This window comes from Amphiura filiformis, chromosome 13 (genome assembly GCF_039555335.1).
Source record: "Amphiura filiformis chromosome 13, Afil_fr2py, whole genome shotgun sequence".
Lineage (NCBI taxonomy): Eukaryota > Metazoa > Echinodermata > Ophiuroidea > Amphilepidida > Amphiuridae > Amphiura > Amphiura filiformis.
In genome coordinates, this window is record NC_092640.1 from 30,195,629 (window position 1) to 30,221,884 (window position 26,256).

The 26,256-nt window shown below is 39.1% G+C and overlaps 1 protein-coding gene across 1 annotated transcript; it reads right to left on the reverse strand.

Moving 5' to 3' along the window:
- Nucleotides 1-1,156: 1,156 nt before the first annotated feature.
- LOC140168227 (protein mono-ADP-ribosyltransferase PARP12-like) lies at nt 1,157-26,256 on the reverse strand. The gene is made up of 10 exons (XM_072191564.1): nt 25,814-26,256; nt 21,160-21,202; nt 20,022-20,182; nt 18,694-18,994; nt 11,875-12,098; nt 11,280-11,472; nt 9,950-10,179; nt 8,576-8,794; nt 5,442-5,596; nt 1,157-1,567 (listed from the first exon to the last, which is right to left on the reverse strand). Exons 1-10 carry the CDS (start codon nt 26,164-26,166, stop codon nt 1,296-1,298), a joined length of 2,151 nt encoding a protein of 716 aa, XP_072047665.1. The 5' UTR covers nt 26,167-26,256; the 3' UTR covers nt 1,157-1,295.

Consider the following 26,256-nt stretch of genomic DNA (forward strand, 5'->3'; position numbering starts at 1 on the left):
AAGTGAAAAACAAGGCCTATAAATAAAGCTGGAAACATATTAAGTATTATTAAGATTCCATCTCCATTCATCCACACCAGTTCAAAATGGCAGTTAGAATAGTCCCATCATGCACCTATTTGACCCTTGGGTCAACCACTGAGGAAGTGAAGGCTAGTGAAGGCTATAACATGCTAACAGCTGTAAGCCAAGTTTAAAAATTGAACAGCTATAGCTAAACTAGCTGTTCAAAAATGTGAAGGCTAAATTATAGCTGTTCAAAAATGTAAAGGCTATAATTATAGCTGTTCAAAAATGTGAAAGCTAAATTATAGCTGTTCCAAGCATGTAGCAGCTAAGCTACTGGCTGTTCAAACTTACAACTGCTGAGTAACATCCTAGTGAAGGCTTAATTAGCTGTTCACTTTGGTTAGGGCTGCCTTTGATAAAGATCCTGCTAGGATCGAAAGCTCAGGCCCCTAAAACTTTGAAATTTTACTTAACAGGCTATTTTTGTGGATAAGCAGTTTACAACACTGCTCACTTTTTAACGTTAAAAAAATTATGGTTAAAAAAGAAACTACAATCAAATTATACAATAACTCCATAAGGCGACAAAATTATGGTTAAAAAAGAGGCTACAATCAAATTATACAATAACTCCAAAAGGTGACAAAATTCCCACCTATTTTACGGGTAGACAGACTTTTGGTTGTGCTTCCCCCCAAATATCCATTAATAAAGCATAGAATTTTGTTAAAAAACATACAATAATTTGCTTCGTTTGCAGTTAAAATATATCCACTTTTGCAATAAAAAATCAATAAAAAATCCTAAAAATGTAATCTGGGTCTGTCAGGCCCGTAGAACCAGTGGCGTAACTACCGGGGGCAGAGGGGGCAACATGCCCGGCGCCACCCTTAGGGGCGCCAAATTGACCAATTCAGCATCGATTCTCGCCCCTCCAAGCGATGAAAGTCAAAATTTTCGCACGCTTCGCGCGCATTTCAGCACAGTATCAATTGAAAGAACATTTTAAGACCGATACTCAACTTCTAGTAACCAAAATTAATTAGTGTGTAGGCCTTATTTGTCCAAAATTTATTTGTTCAAGAATGGGGGGGGGGGGGGCATTATGTATCCTTAGCCCTTAGCTACGTCATTGCCAGCGTCCAAGATATTCTCCGGGGAGGGTAGGATGCCAATTTTGTTTCTTGCCCGGGCGCTACCAACCCTAGTTATGCCACTGCGTAGAACTGGGTGTTTTTTTGTCGCCTCTAACTGCAAGTAGGTAAAAACAATTTGGCAAGTAATGGTTATGCACAACGGTACTTTATGATATACTCTGGGTATACTTGATTGTTCTCAAAGACTACAAAGATATTAGGATCCGTTTCATTGTCCACGCAAGAGTCGTACAGAGCATGATGCGGTTTGCTGGGGTCTTTAGGTGGCGGTCTTCGGAGGGATGAGTTGCCTTGCGTAAAGGATCCTACTAGGACTTTAGCCATAAACATGGTCTTGCTGTTGAGTAGGTCTGGTTCCGCATATCTGTCTGAATAGGATGCTTTCTTGTGGAAGTAACTACCTGTAGACGAGAAAAAACACCAGTATATAATTATACTATTTGATGTCATTGTGATTATGTAATAGAGGCTGTGCATATGACGTATCATACCATAGATATGACGGACTACTCAAATGCATTCAACAAAAGCATGATTGCAATCTACCGCAACAGTTCGTCTCACACACATAACAAATGCACTACGATCAAATAGGTTGATGACAACATTTGATTGAATGGACTGCACTGCCCCATGATTACGGGGAAGGACTGGTTCAAATCCTTTGTTTGGAGCCAATCAACAATTTCATGCACAACCTCTATATATTTAATAGTTACTGGGTCACACTTTGGACTTGTACACTTATATAAGGCTACAAACGATTTCAAATCAAGATCGAAAAGTTTGGAAAACCAGGTGCAGTGAGCGGTATTTATTCAGTAAGCTAAGGGGTCAAAATGGCAGACACAAATTCAAGAAATGTCATGAATCACAGTACCCTCTTGAGCAAAAATACAGCCAATGTCAACATGGGGTCATCGGCTAAAATATTTTCCAAACACATTGAATTATACCTCTGCTATTTGGCACTTCACAATATAACAGTAATGGAACGAAAAGTGCAAATATTCACAGGTTTTCGACAATCTAGATTTGGACAAATTGACACAAGTTTGGCAACGTAAATATCAATCTCTTACGCAAGACATACCCATGCTTGATTGTGTCTTTCATGTTACACATCGGTACTCCGCACTGCATGTTATGCTGAAGAAGTACCGATTTATATGTTTAAATTATTTCATTCACCAGATTTAATCGGAATGAATCAATTTGAAAAGGTCTATTGACTTTGTGCTGTGATCCTTTTGATCGTGGTTCATGATGTAGTCCGCGTGAACCAGGTTGCTAAGTGATGAAAAGGGTGACATCAGACTTTAGCAGCAAATCTTCTAATGAATCAGAAATAAAATATTCAGTAGGCTCATTCTGCACAATCTTCACCCCGAGCGACCGGTGCACGTAAACGTTGAGAAATAAAAACCCCATATTCAAATCACTGACCTTCTGATCTCAAGACCAACACTTTTGATCTCAAAGCTACAAGTTGAGTGAACATATTGGACATATTTATGCAAAAAAACAAACAAAAAAACACCAAAAACTCATCATGCCCTAAATTATGTGTACGAAAAGTGTAGAAATATACTTTCAGTACTATGTATGTGGTGTACGGAAAGATTTGGTTGAGGATGAACAAACATAATTCGGCCATTACGGACCATATCTTGCATCAAAATAAAATGAATGAATGAATGAATGAATGAATCAAACCATGTCATAGAAGGGGCCAAAGTCATAGACAAAGATTCATGCACACAAACTTTCCCCCACAAATTTTTAAAGCACCCTGAGCTGAGCACTAATTGGGTAGAACCCGGGGGCACTCACATTTTTTTGGGTAGGGGTGTGCCACTGCCAGTTTCGAACTCGAGGTCTAGGGAACTGATCGCCCGTCAAATAAGGAGGTCTAGGGAACTGATTGGGCGGTCAAAAAAGGAGGGTCTTGGGAACTGATCAGCCGCCAATGGGGGTCTCGAGAACTGATCCAGGGTAATTTTCAATTTTTTTTGGTTTTTTTGCCACAGATTTTCGAAAGAATAAATTTTGATTCTTGTCAAAAATTGTGCATCGAATTAAGTAGGCCTATATCAGGATGAAAAATAAATAAAATTTATCTCAACATCTGGACCTGGATCATTCCAAGCAGAATGTCTGCATCACACCGGGCATCACACTTGAATCCAGATTAGGGACCAATCGTTATTTACGGCAGGGTGGGGAATGGGCGTTTTGGAAAAAATATATCGACAACAAATTTCGTGTTCCCCCCTCCCGTCCGCTCAAAATTTCCGCGTTCCCCCTTGTTTTCCCAATTTCTCCATTAAAACTTCACAATCCCCCTCCTAGCTCCTGGTTCAACTAAAAATTTCAGGTTCCCCCCTCTCAAGACCCCAAAAATTTTGTGTTCCCCTAAATTTTCCCATTACCCCCTGCCATAAATAATGATTGCTCCCTTAGTAGGCCTACAGGGATCTATTCTATACGATGATTATTTTTGGGTGGATCATCTAGAAAGGATAAAATTCAAATTGAGAAAATATTCTAGGTATGATTTGTACTATAAAATCCAGATCATAAAAAATGCCAAATAGCCCTACTTTCTCATACTGAATAATTATAGCAGTAGGCCTACTACAAGCAAACCTGAGAATTAAGATGAGCAAACCCATCTATACTGTTTTTCCTTCTCAATATTTCCGCAAAGAAAAACATGATTACTTTTATGTGAATGAATGGAGCCATGAATGTCAAGTGAGCAGAATTCGGCAGTCTTTCCACCAGGCTGATAGATCGAAAATCACTTCTAAATTCACTATTCGGGCCAGCCAATGAAGTGTACATATTTGAGGTACTACAGTCATAATATTTACTTCCAGTTTTATTCCCAATGATGGTCTCAATTCATCAAAATGTTCATGTCACCATCAGCCGAAAAGTCCGATGATTTTCAATATAATGACCACACACACAGCTCGCTCGGTCGAGTGATGTTTACATTTTGAAAACAATCACAAACTGGCCCAGTGTTGCCTAAAAAGGAGCCCAAAATTCACCTTATTCCTTACAATGTGTTAAATGGGGAAGAAAATGATGGAAAATCCCCATTGAAGGAAGCTTTTGGGCTTGCAAAAAAGTAGCTTTTGGGCTTGTAAACGTAGCACGGAAAACATGCCAATGAGAGCTGAGATGATGAATTCTGTGAGTCTAGCGAACGGCTAGAAAAAAAATCGGGTCATCAAGAGCGGCAATCAATGAATTCAGGGGGTCTAGGGAACGGCCAGCGGCTCTGAAAAAGAGGGTCGTCGCCGCGGCACATACCCGTATAGCTGGGAAATGTGAGTGCCCCCCAGTGTTCGATTTACAAATTTTTTCCTACCTGCACTGGTGCATGTAGCCCAAAATTTCTACATGCACAGCAAAAAGTGTGCATGCACCAAAATTAAAGCAAACATAAAATCACATTGAATCACGATCATTGTCAGTTAAGCTTGTAATAATATTCCGGCTCCACTATCATTGTCATTTTATGCCGATCACTGCCAATTTCTTAGCCAAAACACTGGATGCTGTGGCTTCATCTGTTCTAGAACTAGTCGCCGACGAGGTGCCACGATTTTCAGAATGATGCAAGTGTTTTTGAGCTATTTCCTTTTTGCTGGACATTATTATGATTATTTTCCGTATGTAAACAAATTATTTCCCACGTTTTAAATTCTGGTTCTTTTTTTTTCAATGAAATGAAAATGACAGCTTCTACATGTGCGAGGGTATCGGGAATTGGTGGATGACGTCACATTACGCTAGCCCCTCTATAAGGGAAGTCATAGTCTCGGACCAGACTGTATGTGGCTATCTCGAATGTTCGTTAGGATCGACAAGTATCAGACCGATGCAAACTGGCTGTGTAGAAAACTAGGGAAGTCAATGAAAAAAGTGACAGTTCTCACGTGATAGGGGTATCGGGAATTGTCAATTGCGCGATTTGCGCCAGCCCTTCTAATGAAGTCAGGATGTTGCGCTAAAAATAGATCAATTGGGTTTTTCCAAATCGGACTGACTGCTTGTTTACTTTTGTATATTGCCTTGTCATATCGCTAGCACTAAAATCGTACATGCACGCGTGCAGGCAGGTAGTGAAAAGCTGCATGCACAGAGGGAATGTTACATGCACTGGTGCAGGTATGCAGGTGGTAAATCGAACACTGGTGCCCCCCCCGGGGGTAGAACACAGCATATTGCATATAGTGTATACATCTTTCTTCACCTTACCTTGGCCATACAATGTGCCTGCACGTGTGCCACTCAATCGCCAGTCAAAATTCTGCTGACAAATTGCTTCCACTACATCTTGTTTGGTGCCGTGAAATAACGGCTCCTCCCGGATTTTCTTCCCGCTGTATTTCTTTTCCAATCTGTCTTTTTTCCTGCAATTAATGAAGTATTTTGATTTATTATAGAGACTTCTTGTAAGTTTTCTATAATATGCTCCACATTGTTTAAGGGGGTACTACACCCCTGACCAATTTTGTGCCTATTTTTGCATTTTTCTCAAAATTATAGCTCATTGGTGACAAGTAAGATATGTATATTATAGGGGCAAGGACTACACCTACTGTACTGAAAATTAAGCAAGTCAAAGCAAGTAGTTATTGATTTATTGATCAAATATTGGTTTTACCTCATTTTTGACTGTAACTCCACAACTGTTGTCTGTGCTGAAATAAAATTTCCATTGCAGTAGTTGTAGTCTTTGCCCCTATAATATACATATCTTACTTGTCCCCAATGCGCTATAATTTTTGAGAAAAATGCAAAAATAGGCACAAAATTGGGCAGGGGTGTAGTACCCCCTTAAAGTAACCTTTATTTTTGTACAGGTATTATTATCAATGACCGGCTCACTGACTCTACACTATGCAATTTGGAAGAGATCAATAATAAAAAAGCGGGTAATGGTGAATCCAATGGACGAGGACACAAAACACATCAAGGATCAATAAATGATACAAGAGGATACCTTGATTATCGAAAAACTGAAAAAAAAGAAAGCAAGGTATACCATTTTGATATGGGAAACAAAATACAGACTAGGCGGTATGCAGGGGGGCAAAACAACAAATGTGAGCATAGAAGTAGGTAAAGTTCGATAGCCAAAATTACCAATTCCAAGGCCCACAGAAGTGTTAAACCTGCAAAAACAACACGGATCAATAGGAATACAAAAGTGCACTGGAACAAGTGATGAACATCACTATGCACATAAGCAGACATAGAGAACCAAACAACCAATGTAGGTACAGGCAAAGTTCGATGGCCAAAAATTGCCAAATAGCTGACTTAGACACTTCTGTGAGCTATTTGTTGTTTTGCCCCCTCTGCTGCATTGAACTTCTAGTCTGTATTTTGTTTCCCATATCAAGTTGGTATACCTTGCTCTTTCTTTTCAGATCAATAATACTCAATTCTATTACTTATTTCAGATAATGGTGGTGCTTCAATGCTCTTTAACCTTTTCCCAATGCTCTGGACAACGTAATATGGAATCCATTGTAATTCTGAGATCAGAAGCAAAATACGATAAACGCCATAATCCCGATTGGCGTTTAGCTACAGCTGTAACAAATTTGACAGCGTCGACTGAGTGAAAATGTATCCCACTGTATTAGTTTTGCTTCCGTTTATGATATACCTCATGCACAATTAATACAGCCATTGACCTTTTTTGGTAAATCCCATTAAGCTAGGCCTGCTATAAGAATACGCGATTTTGAGGCCAAAAAACGCGCACCCGATTTCCCAAAAAGCGCAAAAAAATCCGCGATTTCCACCAAAAACGCAAAATCTAAAAAAAAAAAAAAAAAAAATAAAAAAAAAAATATTTTTACTAGATTTTTTCAAAAATTTCAAAAACGCAATTGGAGCCAAAATACGCAAATTGCGGCGCAAATAACGCAATAGCGTTATATCATTCTTAGCAGCCCTACATTAAGCCTTTGCGAGTACACCTGAAACGTCATCATTTGACGTCACGTTGTCTGACACCGATGTGCACATTGTTTATCGAACATCGTTTCTGTGCATTGCAAGTCGGCTTGACGTCAAATAATGACATCTTAGGTGTACTCGCAAAGGCTTATGGGATTTACCGAAAAGGTCAATGCAGAACACGATGAACACCGATATCCCGATTGGAGTTTATCGAGTTGTGTACCTGAGCTCTTTTAAATTGGGCTATTCCTGTTGAAATCCATACACCCCTATGGAAGACATTACTTTAATCGTCCACACAGGGAGTGTGAATTTCAAATGGGGTTACCTGAATGGGTGACTCCATTTGAAATCTACATATACACTCCTCAAAAGAATTAAAGGATTTATAAATGTGATCTTTCATTACATAACTTGTTCCCTAAGTTGTACACAAAATTCACTCATTACAAATATCCACTATCACCCACATCTTGTGAGGAGGGGGGGGGGAGAATGGAGGCTAAAATTTCGATTTTGGGGCCATTTTTCAAACGTCACCACGGTCAAGGTCAAGTCACATATTGAGATGGGTTTGTGTATGTGATGTGTGTTTGGTCTATCGACACATTAGTGGGTATAAGATGCCTTAATGTATCCCGGGGTGGGAAAGTCATTAATGTAACCGCACAAAAGATGATCTCTCGGCCCCCTCCTCACATATCTGAGGGTAGGGGTCATAATTGAGCTCCCTCAATAGTGCAACATAATGCATAAATGAATCCTCTATATGTTCTGTCGCTCTGTACCATTTAATGATCATGATTAAGACCCCTACCCTCAGAGAAACGAGGAGGGGGCTGGGAGGTCATCTTTTGTACGGTTACATTAATGACTTTCCCCACCCCCGGGGATACATTGAGAGTATCTTATACCCACTAATGTGACGTATAGACCCACACACACGTCACATACACAAACCCACCCCAATATGTGACTTGACCTTGACCGTGGTGACGTTTGAAAAATGGCTTCAAAATCGAAATTTTGGCCTCCATTTTCCTCCCTCCCATCACGATGTGGATGATGGCGGATATTTTTAATGAGTGAATTTTGTCTGCAGCTTAGGGAACAAGTGATGTAATGAAAGATCAAGCATAATTATCAATAATATTATTATCATTATCCAATATTTGCAAAAATGCTGATCATATTCAACTGATCCTTTAATTCTTTCGAGGAGTGTAGTTATTGCATGTAAGCTGCAGAGTAGATTAATAGAATTGTTCAGGCAAAATATGCAAATAAACTCATTAATATTCATCATTATAAAGTTAACTATACAGCACATAAGGTCACCATACTATATCATCCTACCAGCAAAAATGAGAATACACAAACAGATACCAAAATGGTGACTTTTGACACTTCCTCACCTGCAGAAATCTTCCCAGAGATCCACATTCTGCACCCTTTCAATACATTCTATGGTACACAGTGAACTCGACATGGTGGCGCTGAATCGACGGTGTACTCGGCGGTATTCATCACTGTCTTGGGTTACTGGGCATCGCTGGAAGTTGCTGTGTGAGTTGGAACACTTGCCATAGAGATCCCAATGGTCGGGTACTGTAAAACTGCTTTGAGATTCTAGCCTATACAGATGAAATAAAATGGATTCAAATACCGTAAAAACTTGATAGTTAGCATAATTCGGGCGCTTTACCAACTGAGCTAATGGGGTTGATAAACACATTTGCATGTTTACTTGTTCATATATAACTATATGTATCGATGATTTGCTCAAACCCTTTTACACTTTTGTGTATGGGACTCTTCACGTTTGCATGTTTTAAGGGTAGACGAGGTATTGTTGGTCGAAGCAACCTAAAAATCAATTTTCATTATCTAGATCAATATATTATTGAAAATTAACACCTTGATGTTTGTAAAAGTTCATTCTACAAATCATATACTTTGCAAACTTGTTTAATTTATTGTTGTTAATGAGTTATGTATGTTTTACAAAAGTGTTGTTGTTTCAGAACCGCAGCACCTATAAAAGTATATCTGTGATATTTTAATTCTTCTACACGCTCGCTATGAATTGAGCAATGCAGTTTTTGCCAAAGCTCATTACCATTCGTAAGATGCTGCGAACTACCAAATCACAACAGTTTAAAATAATTAATAACCTTAAAAGCGCTCGATAGTAAGCACATATGCTTATACTATTGAGTTTTAACGGTAACTTGGCAGGACTGCCCCCTCACTTGGTGTTCAAAAGTCAATATTTCAAAAAAGATTTCTTATGTTTTTTACTGTTTTCTGTCATGTGCAATAAACCATACCTCCTTTTCCCTCCCTGTCAACTTTTCGCTCATTTTTTGAGAACATGTCTCATATCTTCGACATGGCTCAAAAATTAAACAAATCATATGACTTGCGCATTTAGATACATCAACATCAGCTCAGAACAGTGCCAAGTGTATTGATTTGTGTGTCAAGCAAATACACTCTGGCACTATGTGTGTGGGTGTATGGGGTGTGGGGGTTTCTTTGGTTTTCAGAAAACAACATAAAGTGCCCATAGCAACCGTGGTAGAGGGCGCTACACTCTGTAGTAATGCATACAGGGTATAGATCTCCCATCGGTATATATCATATCTTACCACAAAAGTTCACATTGTCAATATTGAAATGTCAGTGCGTAGAGGTCCACGGTTACGCTGTTAACAACATAATGTAGGGGTGTGTGTGTCTGTGTGGGAGGGGGATTCACTTCATACCTGTGACAATGTATAACATACCTTTCAGCACGATCATTTAAGCTTTGCTTTGATACCAGCATTGGGCGTCTTCTTAGTGGCCTCTCTGTGTGGTATTTAATATTTTTCTGCATCTTGCTCTCTATGTCTAGCCTATATTGGTTACTCTCTGTCTGGAAGTCAAGGTATCGACTGCTACCTTCTTTCTGGTATTTCTGGTAAGCCTCTTCTAATGATGTACTATTGATGTCGGATTGCATGCCTGTCAAATTCTGGGAAAAGACAGAACATTTACATAATAACCATTGCATATTAATATTTAACACAGCAATTTCTTATTCGGCTTGTTCCAGCTCGCGAATACATACGTTCACAAAAGCATGTGCCAGTTAGACATTATGCAAAGTGCACTCCCCAACTGGGTGTACGCCATAAATATCAATCATGTTTATGAGTTTTGCTTATTTCAAGTTGAACAAAGTATAGAATGCTTTTTATCATGTTAAGACTCCTTTGGAATAGGCTTTTAAAAAAGATGACTCAATTATGACCTGTGTGGGAAAGAAGAGTAGGATGGCAATCAGTGTGGTCATGAGGGTGTTAGGGCTGACAGGGGTAGCGCTAGGTTGCTTTTTGGGGTCCCGGACCCACCAAAATAGAGTTCGGACCCCCTGTTTTTAAATTTTCTGCAAGTTCAGGGGTCCCTGCAGACCCACAGTTTTTCAGTCTAGCTCAATTGTAGACATACTATTTATGCTGCATTTGTGCAACTCGGACTTACCAAACTCTACTCCAGACCCCCTACTTTTTAATTTTCTGCAAGTTTGGGGGTCCCTGCGGAGTGTTTAGTTCTAGTGCTACCCCTGTTAGGGCCCCCATGCATATGAATTGCATTGCTAACTCAACCCCAAAAAAGGAAATTTCAACCCCTTAAGGGCTTGGATAGCGATGTTTTCACATATTTTTTGTGGGACCTGAGAGCACATCAGATGTATCAAATTGCATTTTTAAAATGAGGAATGTCCTTCTGATATCAAATAATTTTGATTTTTTAATGTTCGCAATGTAATACATATTTTATGACAAATGATTACAAATTGATATTTTTGAAATTTAACAGTCCTCGAAGTAAATTGTATAAATCTAATGATATGAAAAGCTGATGATCAATTGAAATTTTTGACCTTTCACATTGAAGATATAGATTATATGTTATCTTATTGCGCTTTCAGACTGATCCTGCTATGTCACTGAACATGTTAAATACATTGTACTTGAACCCCCAAAAGAACTTTTACAATGACCACATGGATGGGTCAAAAGCATTGCGTAATGCAGTTGATGTGAAAACTCTGATCTTAATTTCACCCACCTGTTTTCCATACTCCACCCACGTCCCAATCTCATCTTTCCAATACCACACCCACTGCATTGCGTAACTTTTCCGCCAGCCTTGCGCCACATCTGGTGGTGAGATGCGTTTGATTTCTACCGTTGTCATGAGTCCATATCCTTCTATGGTCATGGTGTCAAACTTGAGTGTGGCACCATTTAGATAGCTAATTCTGAACATGTGAAAAAAACAAATCTGGAAAGCATGTTTACCTATGTCACTTCTTGAGGTTTACCAAAATAGAGCACTGAAAGACCCCTGATTTTGATAATGTCAGGTCTAAAAGACCCCTAAATTGCTAATTCTACACATTTCTGTTTTTCCCCACAAAATTTTCATCCAGGAAGCCAAGAAGACCCTTGATTGATTTTGACCATTCGCAGGTCCGAAAAACCCTACTCCGGGGAGTATACACACCAACAAATTGATGATGTGCCCCCGGTTTGGTTTTGATAGGGATGTGCTGCTGAGAATTTGAAAGTGAACCCATCAATTTTTCAAGAAATTTGGACCCATCGATATACCAAAAAGCAGCAGTGTGGGAGCAATACAAAATTGGTAGTGTTATACTTACCCTTCTGAGTTGTCCACAATGCTGATGTAAAAACTATCTGCATCTGGTCGGCAGTATGATTCCTCTATTTTCATATTGGTACTAGCTGTAAAGTTTGTCCACCTACTACCAACAGTTTCCCTGTGCATCCACTGGAATGGTTCCTCTGTATGGACATTGTGACAATTATCAGCGTAGTTGCATTTGCCTCGAAGATGGAAAACACACACACAAATTTCATCTGACTGCAACGATAATCAGCAAAGAGAAATAGGAATGGTTAAGTTATTTTAATTAAATTTTTCTTTTCACACCAAAGGGTAATTTCAAAAGCTTACCACAGTGCTGTACAACAGCATACCTATGGACTAACAGATATAGACAAACTCCAAACAGTCAAAGTCTTAACATCATCCGATAATGAGGGCCAATCGTTCTATGAAATGCATCAAGCAAAACTGCTACGCACATACCATATATTTTTACGGTCTATGCGAAGACACACAACGCTCTATTGCGTAGACATGCAACCTTGGAGTGATTGTTAGACACGGCATGATCGGCCCTCATGAATATGCAAGAATTCACAGCATGAAATGCACATGGACTGTTGGTAATTAGTCTGTATTATGGTGGGTTCATAGTAAATCGATGTGCATCGGCAGACGTCTGCCGACGTCGCTGGCGATGAACACAAACACCCAGCGAAATCGTTGTGCTGCTCCATCGCCCGGCGATGATCGGTCGACGATCGCGGCGTACTGAGTTCGCCTGGCGATGAGAGCGGCGATGAGCGGTGTGAAAAGACGCCATTTTATTTGTCAGTCGCTTACTTGAAATATCAGCTAATAAATCCAATATTTATGACTTTAAACTTCGTATATATTAAGATTTGCGGACATGGACCATGTTGTGTCCTCAGTGACTCTTAAATGGTACAAGATCTGGGAAAGAAAAGGATGCCAAATCACCGTAAACAACGCACACAATTTTCGTATTGGGCTGTCATGTCATGACTGCAAAATGTACACGAACATGCGAAAATGTTCATATTCATGTGGATTACATACTCCGTAGCACTGTCTTCGGCAAGGAATACTGCCTTTCTGCCTCAGGAATTCATTCCAGTATATGAGTATAAACACTTGAACTTCTGCTGTCACAAATGTTCGGTAAGTACGGTTTTAACACTGCCACTGGCATGACTAGGGCCCTAGCCTAGCATGCCATGATCATGCCTAGGCCTGTCAAAGAAAGTAGGACACTGGTGCATTGGTTGTATGCTGAGATAACCGCTTGTCAAGGTTGGTGCGATCCATCAGGAAAGAAATAATGTAATTCCCGACCCTGCAACCCCCGGGGAGATTTTGAATAATGCCCTGGCCAGAGGTTTGTAAGCCTAGCTATAATAAAAAGTTAAAAGTATATTATAAATGCATGCATGTAAATGCCTAAGCCAAATGGCACCGCAGTTCGGGGAACGTTACAATACAAGCCCCGTCATTTCCCCACATTCCCGGGATTTTTATCATGTCGAATCATGGAATAGGGTCTAGTTCCGGTCATGATTTAATAATTAATTTTAATACGATAGCCTATATGCAACCGTGAAAATCTTCAATAGGAGGACCTAGGACCGCACGACAGGCTACACTACAGCCATGACAGCTGCTACAAATACAATGTCAATGTCACGGTGAATAGGCCTGGCACAGTGGCAGTGTCAGTGACAATAAAAGCAAGTCTGGACCAAAGACAGCGACAGCCTAGGCTAGGTCTAGGCGGTCAGGCTAATAATGCTATTAGGGCCCTACTATGCAGAAGCCTAGGCCAAGGGGTGGCCAGGCCCAGGCTAGTACAGGATGGGCTCTGTCTTTTATACCCTACTTTACAAATGAAGGGAAAACAGAATATTAGGTAGAGTATTCTGAGTAGCCCTAGGCCTACCTTAGATTTTTAAAGACTAATTATAACCAGTAATTTTGAAAAGATCATATAATAATATCGGCGCGGTTTGGTTAAAAATTAATTATTCAAATCATGTTTCTTTTCTTTTTACCAACAAGGTCAGTGACGTGACTTGAAGTGGACTGGTAGAAACCTAACTATTCTTCAGAGGTGGAGGGAATGGGACCACATCTATGGCCTACTGAGAGAACAAATAGAGTACCATTTTTTGTACCAACGTGCAACAGGAGACAGGTACGCTATGTAGTATAGCCATAAATGTACAACTTTATGTAAATTTAAATGCATACATTCATATTTTGATTTTATGATGTCATATTGATGTGGTACAATCATAATATAACATGAAATACCAAATTCCACAAATTTAAGGGAGCCTTGCACTAAAAGACAATTATGATCCACATGACATGCTAAAACAATTTTCCCTCAAATTTAGCTTTGAAGCGTGTATGTAGAGTCATTGTGTTGAAGGCCTAAAAATGTTTGATTGGCATAACATAAAAAACACTAGGTAGGTAGGGATATTTTTTGTAAATTGTGTAAATTGCATTTTTTTCCCCAAAAAATGGGGTAGGTGGGGTTACGCCAGTCAAACAATTTTTTAGGCCAAAGTCAAGTCTTTAAAGCCGTGTCAAATTAATATTTTGGTTCTGGTCCCCTCCCGCCTCAATTTCTGGGATTTGTCAGATTTTTTTTAGATTTTTAAAAATATATTAGACTTCGGAATACTTGGGAAAATGTATAGGCCCTACGTATATAAATAAGTTTATTTGAGAACATGGTTCATTTCCAAGACTTTTTGTGGTACTCTAGGGAGTGTATCTCTCAGAATCTTACATTTAAAAAAAAGCCAATAATATAAAGGGGTGTATGTCATCTGACATTTATGATAAGTATACTGTTGTAATATTGCAAGTATCACAATATTTCTTAAATTCTTTCATTTATTAACAGATACAAACTGGCACCTGTACCTGAACTGGCCTACAGCAACAAGTTAACACTAGAGATGATATGACCTGGATGTACTCCCCCCAATCAGCTCACACTACTTGAAATCACCTACTGGCGGTTGAATATCACACCATAGTGCATTGTAATGGACCTGACTTTAGGACATAGTTGCCATTGAAGATCAAGTCATCAAGAATCCACACTGAGAGTCGAGTGGTGCACCTTCCCAATAAGGAACCCACCATTAAACTTTTTTTTTTGTAAGTGGCCACTTGGCCAGGCCAGCTCGTCAGATTACTTTCATTCTATAGAAATAATTATATATGTACTTCAGACAAACAATTTGGCAGTATGAGGTCATTCCAGGGATAATACCAGTGCCAATGAAAAGAGTCGAGTAAAACTAAAAGATACATTCCGATTGGCCTTACTTTATGGTGGTGTTCCTCAAGGCAATGGCATTGGTCTTGTTTCACGTTTTACGGTATGATCATTGATCAACGATGCCATGGCTATTCCAAATTCCAAACCATAAAGTTTGGAAGTATGTAGTTGATTTGTTGAGGGCCTATGATGGAACCATTATCATGCAAGCCTCAGTTCCTGGATGTATCTGCATCACTTGGACTAATGTATATTTTGAAAGCTTTAATTTGTTTGGTTTCCCCCATGCATTTTAGCATAATTCAATGTTATATGTTGCTGCTCTGATGCTAAAAAACAAAGTTTAGCTGTGTGTGTGCGGGCAGGGTGCAGGTGCAGAAAATGTTAATTGTTAACCTTTTGCCCAAAAATGTTAACCCTGGTATATTTTTTTGATTTCCCCACATGTGATGCCCAAGGTTTTCCATTTAAAAATTTGACATTGGTACAAATAAATAAAAACCAAATCAAGATTCCCCCCTAGGCCCTCAAGAACCCCAAAATTTTTCGGATTCCCTTAAATCCAAATATTGCACAATCTGTTAAGGAGAATCGGAGCGGTGTCTGCGCTAGCGGTGTTTGTGCTCAAATATTGAGAAAAATAAAGTCCTCACTCACGTAAGGTATGGGTTCAATATCTAGCCTCATTGTAATGAGTGTTATTTTCCCCCATGGGTTTTTTTTTCTGGAAGGGGAAATACATATGGAAATATAAATGACCAGATGCTTACTTAATTCATTAACTATAAAGTCAATGTTCCATCAAGCACAAACGTTTTCGACAATAATATTGGCAAACGTATAGAGGTCAGAATCAGAAAACGTTTAAATGTCGGGTTATATAAACATTGATAATGGGTATAAAACGTTTTTATTATTACTTGCAAAACTGCAACATTTTAAAAACGTTTTTATGAAACAGCAACAACATCGCCTCGAAAGCGCTCCCGTACCCGTAAGCGAAATAAGGGACCGTTCACAAACACTTGTTAGAGGGAGCCTGATGCAAAAAAGGGGGCCATTAAAAGTTTTGACCCTCCTAAGGGGGGATGGCTCTGAAAAAATTAACCACAAATTTTCCCAGGAAAATTGAGTCTATATACTTTTTATTGGGGCAGATTGACCCATAATTTTCATGTCGCAATGAAATTTTTTTTTTGCATCAGGTCCCCCTAACAAGTGTTTGTGAACGGTCCCTAAACAAGTGGTGTTAAATTATTCTCATTTTATGAATCTGCAATTCTAACATTTGGTTTGTTTTAATAACTGGTAAAAATAAACATAATATACATAAAATGCAATATTTGTTTGTGTTTGATTGTCAGTTGCCTTTAGGAGTGGTGCAATGAATAATTATGTGTACCCGGTGGTGAATTGTAGAGGGGGCAAAAGGGAGGAGGGAAGATGTTTTGGAAAGCCAAAGGGGGCCACAGATTTGTTGGCAGGCCAAAATTGGGGAGGGTCATTTTTGCCATAGATATTTTGAGCACTGTTTCGATATTACACCCTAAAGAGGGCGTGGAAACATACTGGGGAAAAGTTTTTTGTTGGATCAGTCCCAGCAAACACAAAAACACTTTCGATATCATTCGCAAAAGGTTATAAAAGGTTGTCAGAAAACGTTTAAATGTCGGGTTATATAAAGGGTATAAACATAGGCCTAATGTTATTTAAGTGTTGACAGATATTTGGCAAAAAATGTTTGCAAACAATAAATTATTGTTTACAAAAAAACAACACTTTGAAATATTGTTGTGTGTTTTCATACAAAAACCCAACTTATTTAAAACGTTTTAAAAACGTGTTTGTGTTTGCTGATGGGGTTACAGCTATTAGGGCGTATGTAGGCCTATGTAGTGAAGTAAAAGTTGAAATAATTCAAAATATTTCAAAATTGCATAAACAACTTACACTGACTGACTTATGTCCACAAAGTTTGGTGAAATTTGTCAGTTTAAGTCCACCATGATCTTTTATAATTGATCTTTTATAATTGTGCGCTACTGTCGCTACATCATATCTAAAGAGTCCAAAACAAATGTCCAAACCCTACACAGCGACCCCCATATTTTATATTCAAAAACCTACACAGCGACCCCATTATTTTATATTCAAAAACTAAAAAAGAACCAATGTACAAAAAAAGGGAAATAAGAAGAAGGAAAAAAAAAACCGATGTCAACATTTGAACAAAAAAAAAGGTTTGTTATTTTATTATTTTATTGGTACAAGAGCACAAAACATCGGCATTGAATAATGAGTTGAAGTTCAAAAACGTTTAGGCCTATGCGGTAGGTTATTATTTGTGAAATGATTCAAAGGCAATTAACTTTTAAAAACGGTAAAAAAATGATTGGACTGATTTTCATTAACTAATGGATTATGATGATCCAAAGGATCGAGTAAAGTAGTGATACCTTGGACAAACAATTATCCCCCCCCCCCGGAAAAAACGGAATAATAAAGTAAATCTACTGACAATTCAATTTTCGGGTCAATTTCATATGCCTACAAATTTCACCCATCTATATAAAACAAGATTTCTTGCTGTCTGGTCTCTATACAAAGTGATTTCACATCTTTATGTGTGAGTGCCAGTAGCGTATGGTGGGCAAAGGTCGAAAATTGTCAAAAACGGGCTACAAGTAGACCCATGCAATGTAATCCAGGTGTGCTTTTGTTTACAAACACAATGCGCCTACACGTGTTTTGTTTACAAAATACAACACCAAACAGGTCAAAGGTTACATAGGCCTAATTCGCGATTTTGATTGGTTATCGCCGCGTCGTCGCCGTGAAAAGTTGAACTTTTTTCAACTCGGCAAAGACGTCGCCGCGACGTCTGCCGATGGACAGCGATGTCAAATCTCATCGCTGTGACGTCACTCAGAGATAGTAGAACGACGTCGGCCGATGTCGGTAGACGTCTGCAGACGGAAAAAGACGTAGTATGAACCCACCATTAGTCTGTGAGCATACCATAGTAGACTAGCTCATAGTTAAAAACACTTTAATAACTTTTAAATATGCAGACACTACAGCTTATTGAAAAAGTATAATGACCACATCTTGTGATGTAACATACCTACGCTTTACAATGACCAAGTCCTGTGACATGTTAAGGACATGGCATGATTGTGCGCTATAGTGTGCCTGATCACTAGCAGTATTTCCTTAAATATGTCTTGCCCATATCATTCCATAAATCATTTAACAACCACACGGGGACTTTGTAGCTTCAAGAGCACACACTCTACACATTCCACAGATTATCTTTGCAACCAGGATCAGCACCCAGAGATTTGTACGGGTTACAACGAGACATTTAGCAGTAAGTTCCTTGTCCAGGGGAAATTCAAGCTAACTCAATTTTTGCACAAGAACATACTATTACTTAACCACCACCAGGGTTCGAACCCGCAACCTCTCTCACCATAGTCGAACTAACTTGACTGCTTGACATGAATCTTCTCAAATGCTACAATCCCTTACCTGTTGATGAGCACCTGGAGAGCTGCATGCTAGCTGGTTCCCATCAGTCTGTTTAGAAATCCCAACTTTCTTGGCAAATTCCTGATCTAAATGATCCACAGCGCCATCTGTGGACAGTATCCGCTGTTTGCCTTGTTTCATCTTATATTTCAGAATATCTAGCACCGCCTGCACACTTTGGGTCATGTCTATGTTAAACTTCTGCAGTACCATGAAGGGTTGGTTGTCATGGAGATTGTGAGAATAACGACAATGCTGTTGTTTGGTGTTCGTGTAACGACAGTCTCCTTTTATGTAATGGCTGTTTAAAAATATAAATATAAATTTATAACGTTGGTGCTGGTGAAATGGGAGGGGGCAAAACCTAAACTTTTGCAAGTTTTTGCCTAATATAGTGAGATTTTGATTAAGTGAAAGGATGAAAGACAAATTTGTTTGGGAGGAGGGAGAATTCCCCATCCCTTTGGTGCCACACTGGGTACAAAAAATTATCATGAATCATGCTACATATGTGACACGATCTGGTCCATGGGGTCAAAGGAGGCAGTTTTGAAAATTGAGCTACTGTAATTATATAATAGGCTATCATTTACTCAAAACACCAAAGGTCTAGCATACTTGGTTCTAAAGTTATGAAGTTTTTTGATGTCTATTTTCTTATGTATTTTATTGTTTTTTTACTCCATGTTTTACTTTTACCTTGGTTTCAAATCTGCAGCCTTTGGCCCCCATGGACTAGATTGTGTTACATATTGGCATACTGTTTAACACATCAAACCAATGCTACATCAAGAATGACAAAATGAACCAAAAACTGGTGACACTTTCACATTTAAGGTAGGTGGTTCCACTTGTTCATGGTATTTTCTACTTTAAGCTAATGAAAGTTGATTCCAAACTTCCCGTCACCCACCCTCATCACTGTTTCATTGACCAAATCTGCACACATGAAATATACAGTTATGGAGTACCCCATGGATCTATCCTGGGTCCCATTATAAAGTCCCACCATCAACGTACAGGCAGTACTTACATGCAGACATGTAGAAATGGACATCTGTTATCCTTATTACATCCATGGATGGAGTAATAATGTGTACAGATTACAGTTATGGAGTACCTCGGGGATCTATCCTGGGTCCCATTATAAAGTCTTACCATCAATGTACAGGCAGTACTTACGTGCAGACATGTAGAAATGGACATCTGTTATCCTTATTACATCCATGGATTGAGTTGTAGTGTGTACAGATTACAGTTATGGAGTACCTCGGGGATCTATCCTGGGTCCCATAAAGTCTTGCCATCAACGTACAGGCAGTACTTACGTGCATACATGTAGAAATGGACATCTGTTATCCTTATTACATCCATGGATGGAGTTGTAGTGTGTACAGATATCAGGCACTGTGATGTCTATTAGGGACTGCTTCAGAGTTAGACGTATCATCTCATCATCCAGCTCATTGAGACTGTGGCTCTTTAGAATCTGAAAACAAAAATGCAGAAAAAAAAGAATAGTGGGGAAGTGAAATAAATAGAAATGTAACAAAATCAAAGCGGGTATATGTGACCCTGGGATGTCACCCTGGGCATGACAAGAGAGATTCTCTGCTTACATTCAGCAATGTTGGAAGAATAACATCTTCATTCTTGAAACAGATTCATCAGGATCGTTCATTGTTCATTTGATTGATAAAGGTTCTTTTTCAGATCCAATTAAAATGATACTACTCACTCAGAAATATTTCAATTCCTATCAGGAATCTTGTTCACTCTGGTACTGGTGTTTCTAGATGTTTTTAGCACCGCAACACTTCTGTCTGGTTTTGATGGCGTCACCAAATACTTACATGTATTGAAGATCAAGAGATAGTTTTAATAAATTTTTCTAGTTTTTAGTCATTAGCTTCCGATAACATCCATGGCTATAGGCCTGGCAAACTTTGATTCAAAATGCGTTCTTGTTACAAGTGTTCTGTAACATGTTGTATTTACACACAGGGCATTTTGAGTCAGCCCTGGGGAGGGTAAAATTGGGGGGAAGAATTTTTGGCGAGCCGAGGGGGCAAGCGATTTTTGCACGCATTCATGGGGCGCCTTTTAAATAAAATGCTGTAAATAGGCTTAGGAAAACAGTACAGAAACGCTTAAATATGAAAATTTTCCTGCTCGCTGCACTCGCAACATGTATCTAGACCAGGCCTTTTCAACTAGTTTATTTGAAGCGCCAACTGGGAAATTTTAGTGATCATGAAGTGTTAACATGGTTAAGGGAGGATTTTGCGAGGGAGAGCGTGCACGACAGAACACCATAGTGGGTGGGGTCCAGGGGCCACCTTATGGCCCCTGGATGGGTCCCGCGAAAAAGTGTCGGCTGCTGGGGTCCAGGGCGCAGCGCCCCCGGAAGCTCTGAGATTTTAGAGCTTTCTAAACATGAAAATGACCATAAAATCCACAGCTTACCTTTGCATTATGCGGTGACCGCAACGCATGGCTATGACGACAACTGAAAATATACAAATATGAAGAGTTGTTTTAAAACATCCATGGGAAAATTAAAATGCACCGTGGATGCATACAGGCATGCATGAAACAGTATATATTCATACTCACTAAATTTCTGCATTTCTGATTGGTCAAGTGCCAGGCATAAACGCTGTCAGGAAACAAAGTTTATAATTTACCAGTCCCATGCTCTGTGTATCTACAGCTACATGTAGTGAATGCTCCTTGGATAACTCCAAAAACATCCACTTTTGCATCTTTGCGAAAAAACCCTTTTAATAGGGATAACCATCAAAATTTCATGTTGCCCCTATTGCTACAAAAGATTGTTTTCTGGATAGAACACATCAACAGAAGTATTTTGGTGGTTAAATGGTCAAAATCGGACAAAAACTTTTCAATTATGAATTTTCAAAGTTTCCCATTCTGACCGGTCATTGGAGCGAAATAAAATGACAAGGTCCAAAAGTAGCAAATGGGCGCAAAATTGGCATAAGCCTATATTTCCCTTTATATATTTATTTATTTTAACATATATGCAAACATGAAACAAGCATATTGTGAAAGTATCAAAGGGTTTCTTGTGAAATGGCACTTTACTAGTCAATGGCATAAATTATTTTTTCAAACTGAGGCATTGAAATCATGCATTTAGAGAACATTTTCCAAAAATCATCCAAGATGGCTGATATGGCACAAAATCAAAATTGCACTAAGTCCAGGTGAACAGTTTTTTTCCACAACCAAAAATATCAATGTTATTGGGTTTAATATGACCAATTAGTAGGTGTATGCAAACAAAATCTTCAGTGTCATTGAAGGTCATTGACTCATTCACAACAATAGAGGAAATCCACTTCACTCATCATGCTCATGTGTGACTTCTAACAAAAGGTGCTGGCTCCCGTAGTATTCTTCATTCAAACCAATTCAATGCATGACCTCGGAGTCACCTGCATGACTTTCATGGGCTATTTTGAAACAGTTATGGTTGCACATTCAGGTACTTCTTTTGAAAGTTCTAAACAAGGTATAGCCAGCAGCAAGTTGTAGATGGTATAGGCCTAAATATAAGAAAACGTTTAGGGTTGAAATCAGGTGAAAAATACATCGAATGAGCACGAAACTTCACATTTATGTTCAGAAAGGTGTCTTCTTAGCATGATTCGAAAGGAGTATGGAAATTCCAAAGGGAAGCTGGTGATTTAATTTGTAACTCGAGATCTACTTGTTCAATTTTTTTTTCCTTTTTACAGAGTGTATGATAGAGGTATTACTGGCAACTCTGCCAAATTACAGCTCAGTAGGCCACGTTTTTCACCTGAAATTATTGACATGAATATTTTGTGCCATTCTTGAGCAGTGCTGAACTCAGCCACTGGCAATTAAACGCACTGTGGTGATGGACCAATTTTGACTTCGCACTTACAGGAAAATGAAATAAGTTGTGTTGCTGTAATTTGCAAGATAGTTACAAAATATAATTGGCATTCACTTTCCCAATTTTTACAGAAAAATATTGAAAAATAAAAGAATGAGATCAATTTAGAAATGTCTGTGCAAGCAGTGCACAGTTGAGCTCCCATGCATGTCTATGGGAGCGTTCTAATCAAGTTGATGGTTCATTGGTCATCCCTACTTTTAAAGTGATATCAGGATTTTTTTGCCCTTCAACAATAAATGCCCCCCTTAAACGTGAGCAATATTTTAAAGATTCCTCTCTTTTTGACAAAAATGAATACGACAAGTCATTTATTTTACAGCATAATAGTAGTACATGTACCAGCGGATACACAAAGTGTTGGCCCCTTTAAAAAAATAATGTTGCACTGGAAAAAGTTCATTTTGGCAATCACATGCTAAAGAATACATCCAATGTTACACATTTTGAGGGGGCACCAAGGCAAAGGCATGGGACACCCAAGGCAATTACCATTCAGTGTCTGAGGTTATTTTTTTTCCAGTTAAAGTTACATACCATTTTTTGTTATTTTTTTAATGTACTGTATTAAATAACAATCACAAAATGTTCTAATAAGTATGAACGGGCCGGGTTCATTCATTATATTTTCTCGGGCAGTGCTGGGCATAAACAATGATTTTTACAATCCTATGAGCCGGGGGTGGGGGCGGGCAAGAAATTTTTAGCGAGCTGAAAGGGGGGGGGGCAAGCAATTTTTGGCGAGCCGAGAGGGGGGAAGCGATTTTGGCACACACTCATGGGCGCGTTTTAAATAATAACGCCAAAGGCTTAGGAAAACAATGCGGAAACACTTTAATATGCAAATTTTCCAGCTCGCTGCGCTTGCAACATATATCTATTGTCAATTCATTTTAAGTCGATTGGTAACCAGTATTTCAAAAAAGGTGTAGCTTTGAATTGATGTGATGGGATTCAATTTTATTCAATATCTATGCTGACCAACAGATCGTTCTACGGTTTCACGATTTAAATTACTATAGGCCTATGGCCCTAGAAGAATGAAAAGAACAGATTAACTTTATCATGTTTGTCTCCCTATGCATGAGTGTGTATATTTATGGCCTTTAAAATATTTTCTTATTATGTTCTTGGTTAGGTATCAGTGGCTCCGGAACCGGGGGCCCGGGGTGGAGGGGCTCGGCCCCCAATAATTTGTAAAATTACCATTGCCCCCCCCCCAATAATTTTGGCCAGGCACCATTGGCCCCCCAATATTTAACATCTTCCGGAGCCTCTGGGTATGGGGTATTATTAAAATAAAAAATAGTTATATTAAATGAAATCCTAGCACAAATAAATCGTTTTCATTCAATTGTGCTCTCTTTAAAGCAAGTAGAAATAGCTTGTCAACTTTCAACATGGGAACATGTTATGAAGTATCTATAATTACTGAAAAGATGTAGCTCAGCGGCCGGCCAACAAAAAGAAATTGTCTATAGTAGGCCCTATACGAGAAACAAGATTTTCTCTCTGAATTGGCCGTATTTTTACGTAAAAATCGCATTAATTATCGTGTTCACTCTACCGTACGTTTGGGCCCTATTTGACTCATTGGAACGTTCGAAAGGACTCCCGCGACTGTCAAGGTAAAATGAATCAAGTATAGACCTTATAAGGTTTGCAAATTGGGATCCCAAAAATTTGGCATGTGTGCACAAGGGGGGGGGGGGCAAAGAATTTTTGGCAGGCCGAGGGGGGGGGGGGCAAGGTTTGGGGGCTCATAATTATAAGCAAGTTCGATAATTCAGAACAGAGTGCAAATCAGTGCATTGTGGGTAAAAGTCTGTAGGGATATCACAGCCAGGCCTCACACCTTAGATTATTAATACACAGATTGGAATTTTCCATGCCTGTGCGCTCTAAGCGTGCCAATTCAGCTGGCCTTGGTACAGCGTACAGACCTGGCGACATCGCTTATCTTCTGCGAGAAGTTTCTTTTGTGTACACTCGCGCTGTTTGCGCTATTTTGAGTTTGCTCACGCGGTACCTGACTTAGCGTCGATCCCCTAAGGCAACATGCCATATTTCCGCGGTATGCCTCACACAGTAATTCAATGGTGACGAACTTTGCACTTTTAAAAAAACCTTTAAAAATTTTTTTTTGCCAGTTGTTGGGTCTGATTGTCCCCATAGAACTTTTATATAACAAACAAAGATAGTTAGAACCTACCTTGGAAGTACCAAAGTTGTAAATGACAAATGAAATCACAGGAATTTCCGATCAGTCAAAGTCCATTCCCACAGCCGTCTATGGGAGGATTGTGTTATTATATCCCCAAGAATGTCCAAGAATATTACCCACAATGCACTCTGTTCTGAATTATCGAATTAGCTTATTGCACAGCCCCTTAAATATTGCAACCTGTTTAGTGGTGCATAATATTACCAACATAAAGTATCCATCATCAGCTATTGGTGACACGGATGCCAATGTTTTTTATTATACAGATCTGTTGCAAGGTTCCTGTTAAACCATCGCGTATATTATGTAAGACATCAAGCGTGCGCTTACAATGTAGCACCTTGATCTTGTAGTCTATCCTCAATCCAGGCCACAAATAACCGACAATGGATGAGCTTGCAGAGCTAAAATCAAATCGCATCAGAATCAATCGGTGAAACATGACACCACACAAAGCAATGGAAATTCAGAAGTAAACAAAATCACATGATCGGGTATAGCACTCGAAAACGTTGCTCAAATGAATTAACTATAGTGGGAATTCCAATTGAATGATGACGAATTTTTGTGTACACTGCACGATGTACGCCAGCGTGTATTATGATTGTTTCGATTGTGCGTGAGTAACGCGGACGTGAACCCAACCATGCCAACGCACTTGTGATTGGTTAGCATTGTATCCAAGGTTGTGCGTTCACGTTGTAATTTGAAATACGCGAGATATACGATCGCGGTTGGATCGAGATTCGAGTGCAGCTATTGAAACTGGAATTCCTACTGGCTGTAGATATCGTGTCGTTGTGGAGAGTAGATTTCTCGATCAAACAGGACCTTGTGAAAAAAATTACGCCCTGGGCAGTTAGCAGTACGCTTAATCTGTCAAAGGAAATTGCAAAATATTTTAGTATTGAACTTTCATTATTAACATGATTAAGGCATAAGCTTACCCGTCACCAAATCTGCATCGTCCCGTCACAAAATGCTTGCATAGATGCAACTTATCACATTCAGGATCCAGACAACCATTTTGTTTAACAAACTCTACACATAGCTGAGCCTGTGTATGAGCGTGAACGAGCCAATCGGATTCACTACGTCTGTGCTCAAGTCGAAAATAACACGGAAATCTTTTCAGAAACTTCACAGGATCTTGATAAAAAAAAGTTTTACTGTCACCGCCGAGTGCCGAAAGTCTCATCGATCCACCGCATAAACACAAGCGATTTAAAATCCCTAGAGCTTTTGCATTAAGCAGCTCAGGGTCTCTTTTTGATTTTGTACTTGTAGGTTGTTTACTCATGGTGAATTATGTAATATCTTGCAAGTAAAAAGAGTTAAAATTGAGTCAACTTTCCCGTCAACATCTCACATATCTCGCAATGTATCTGGC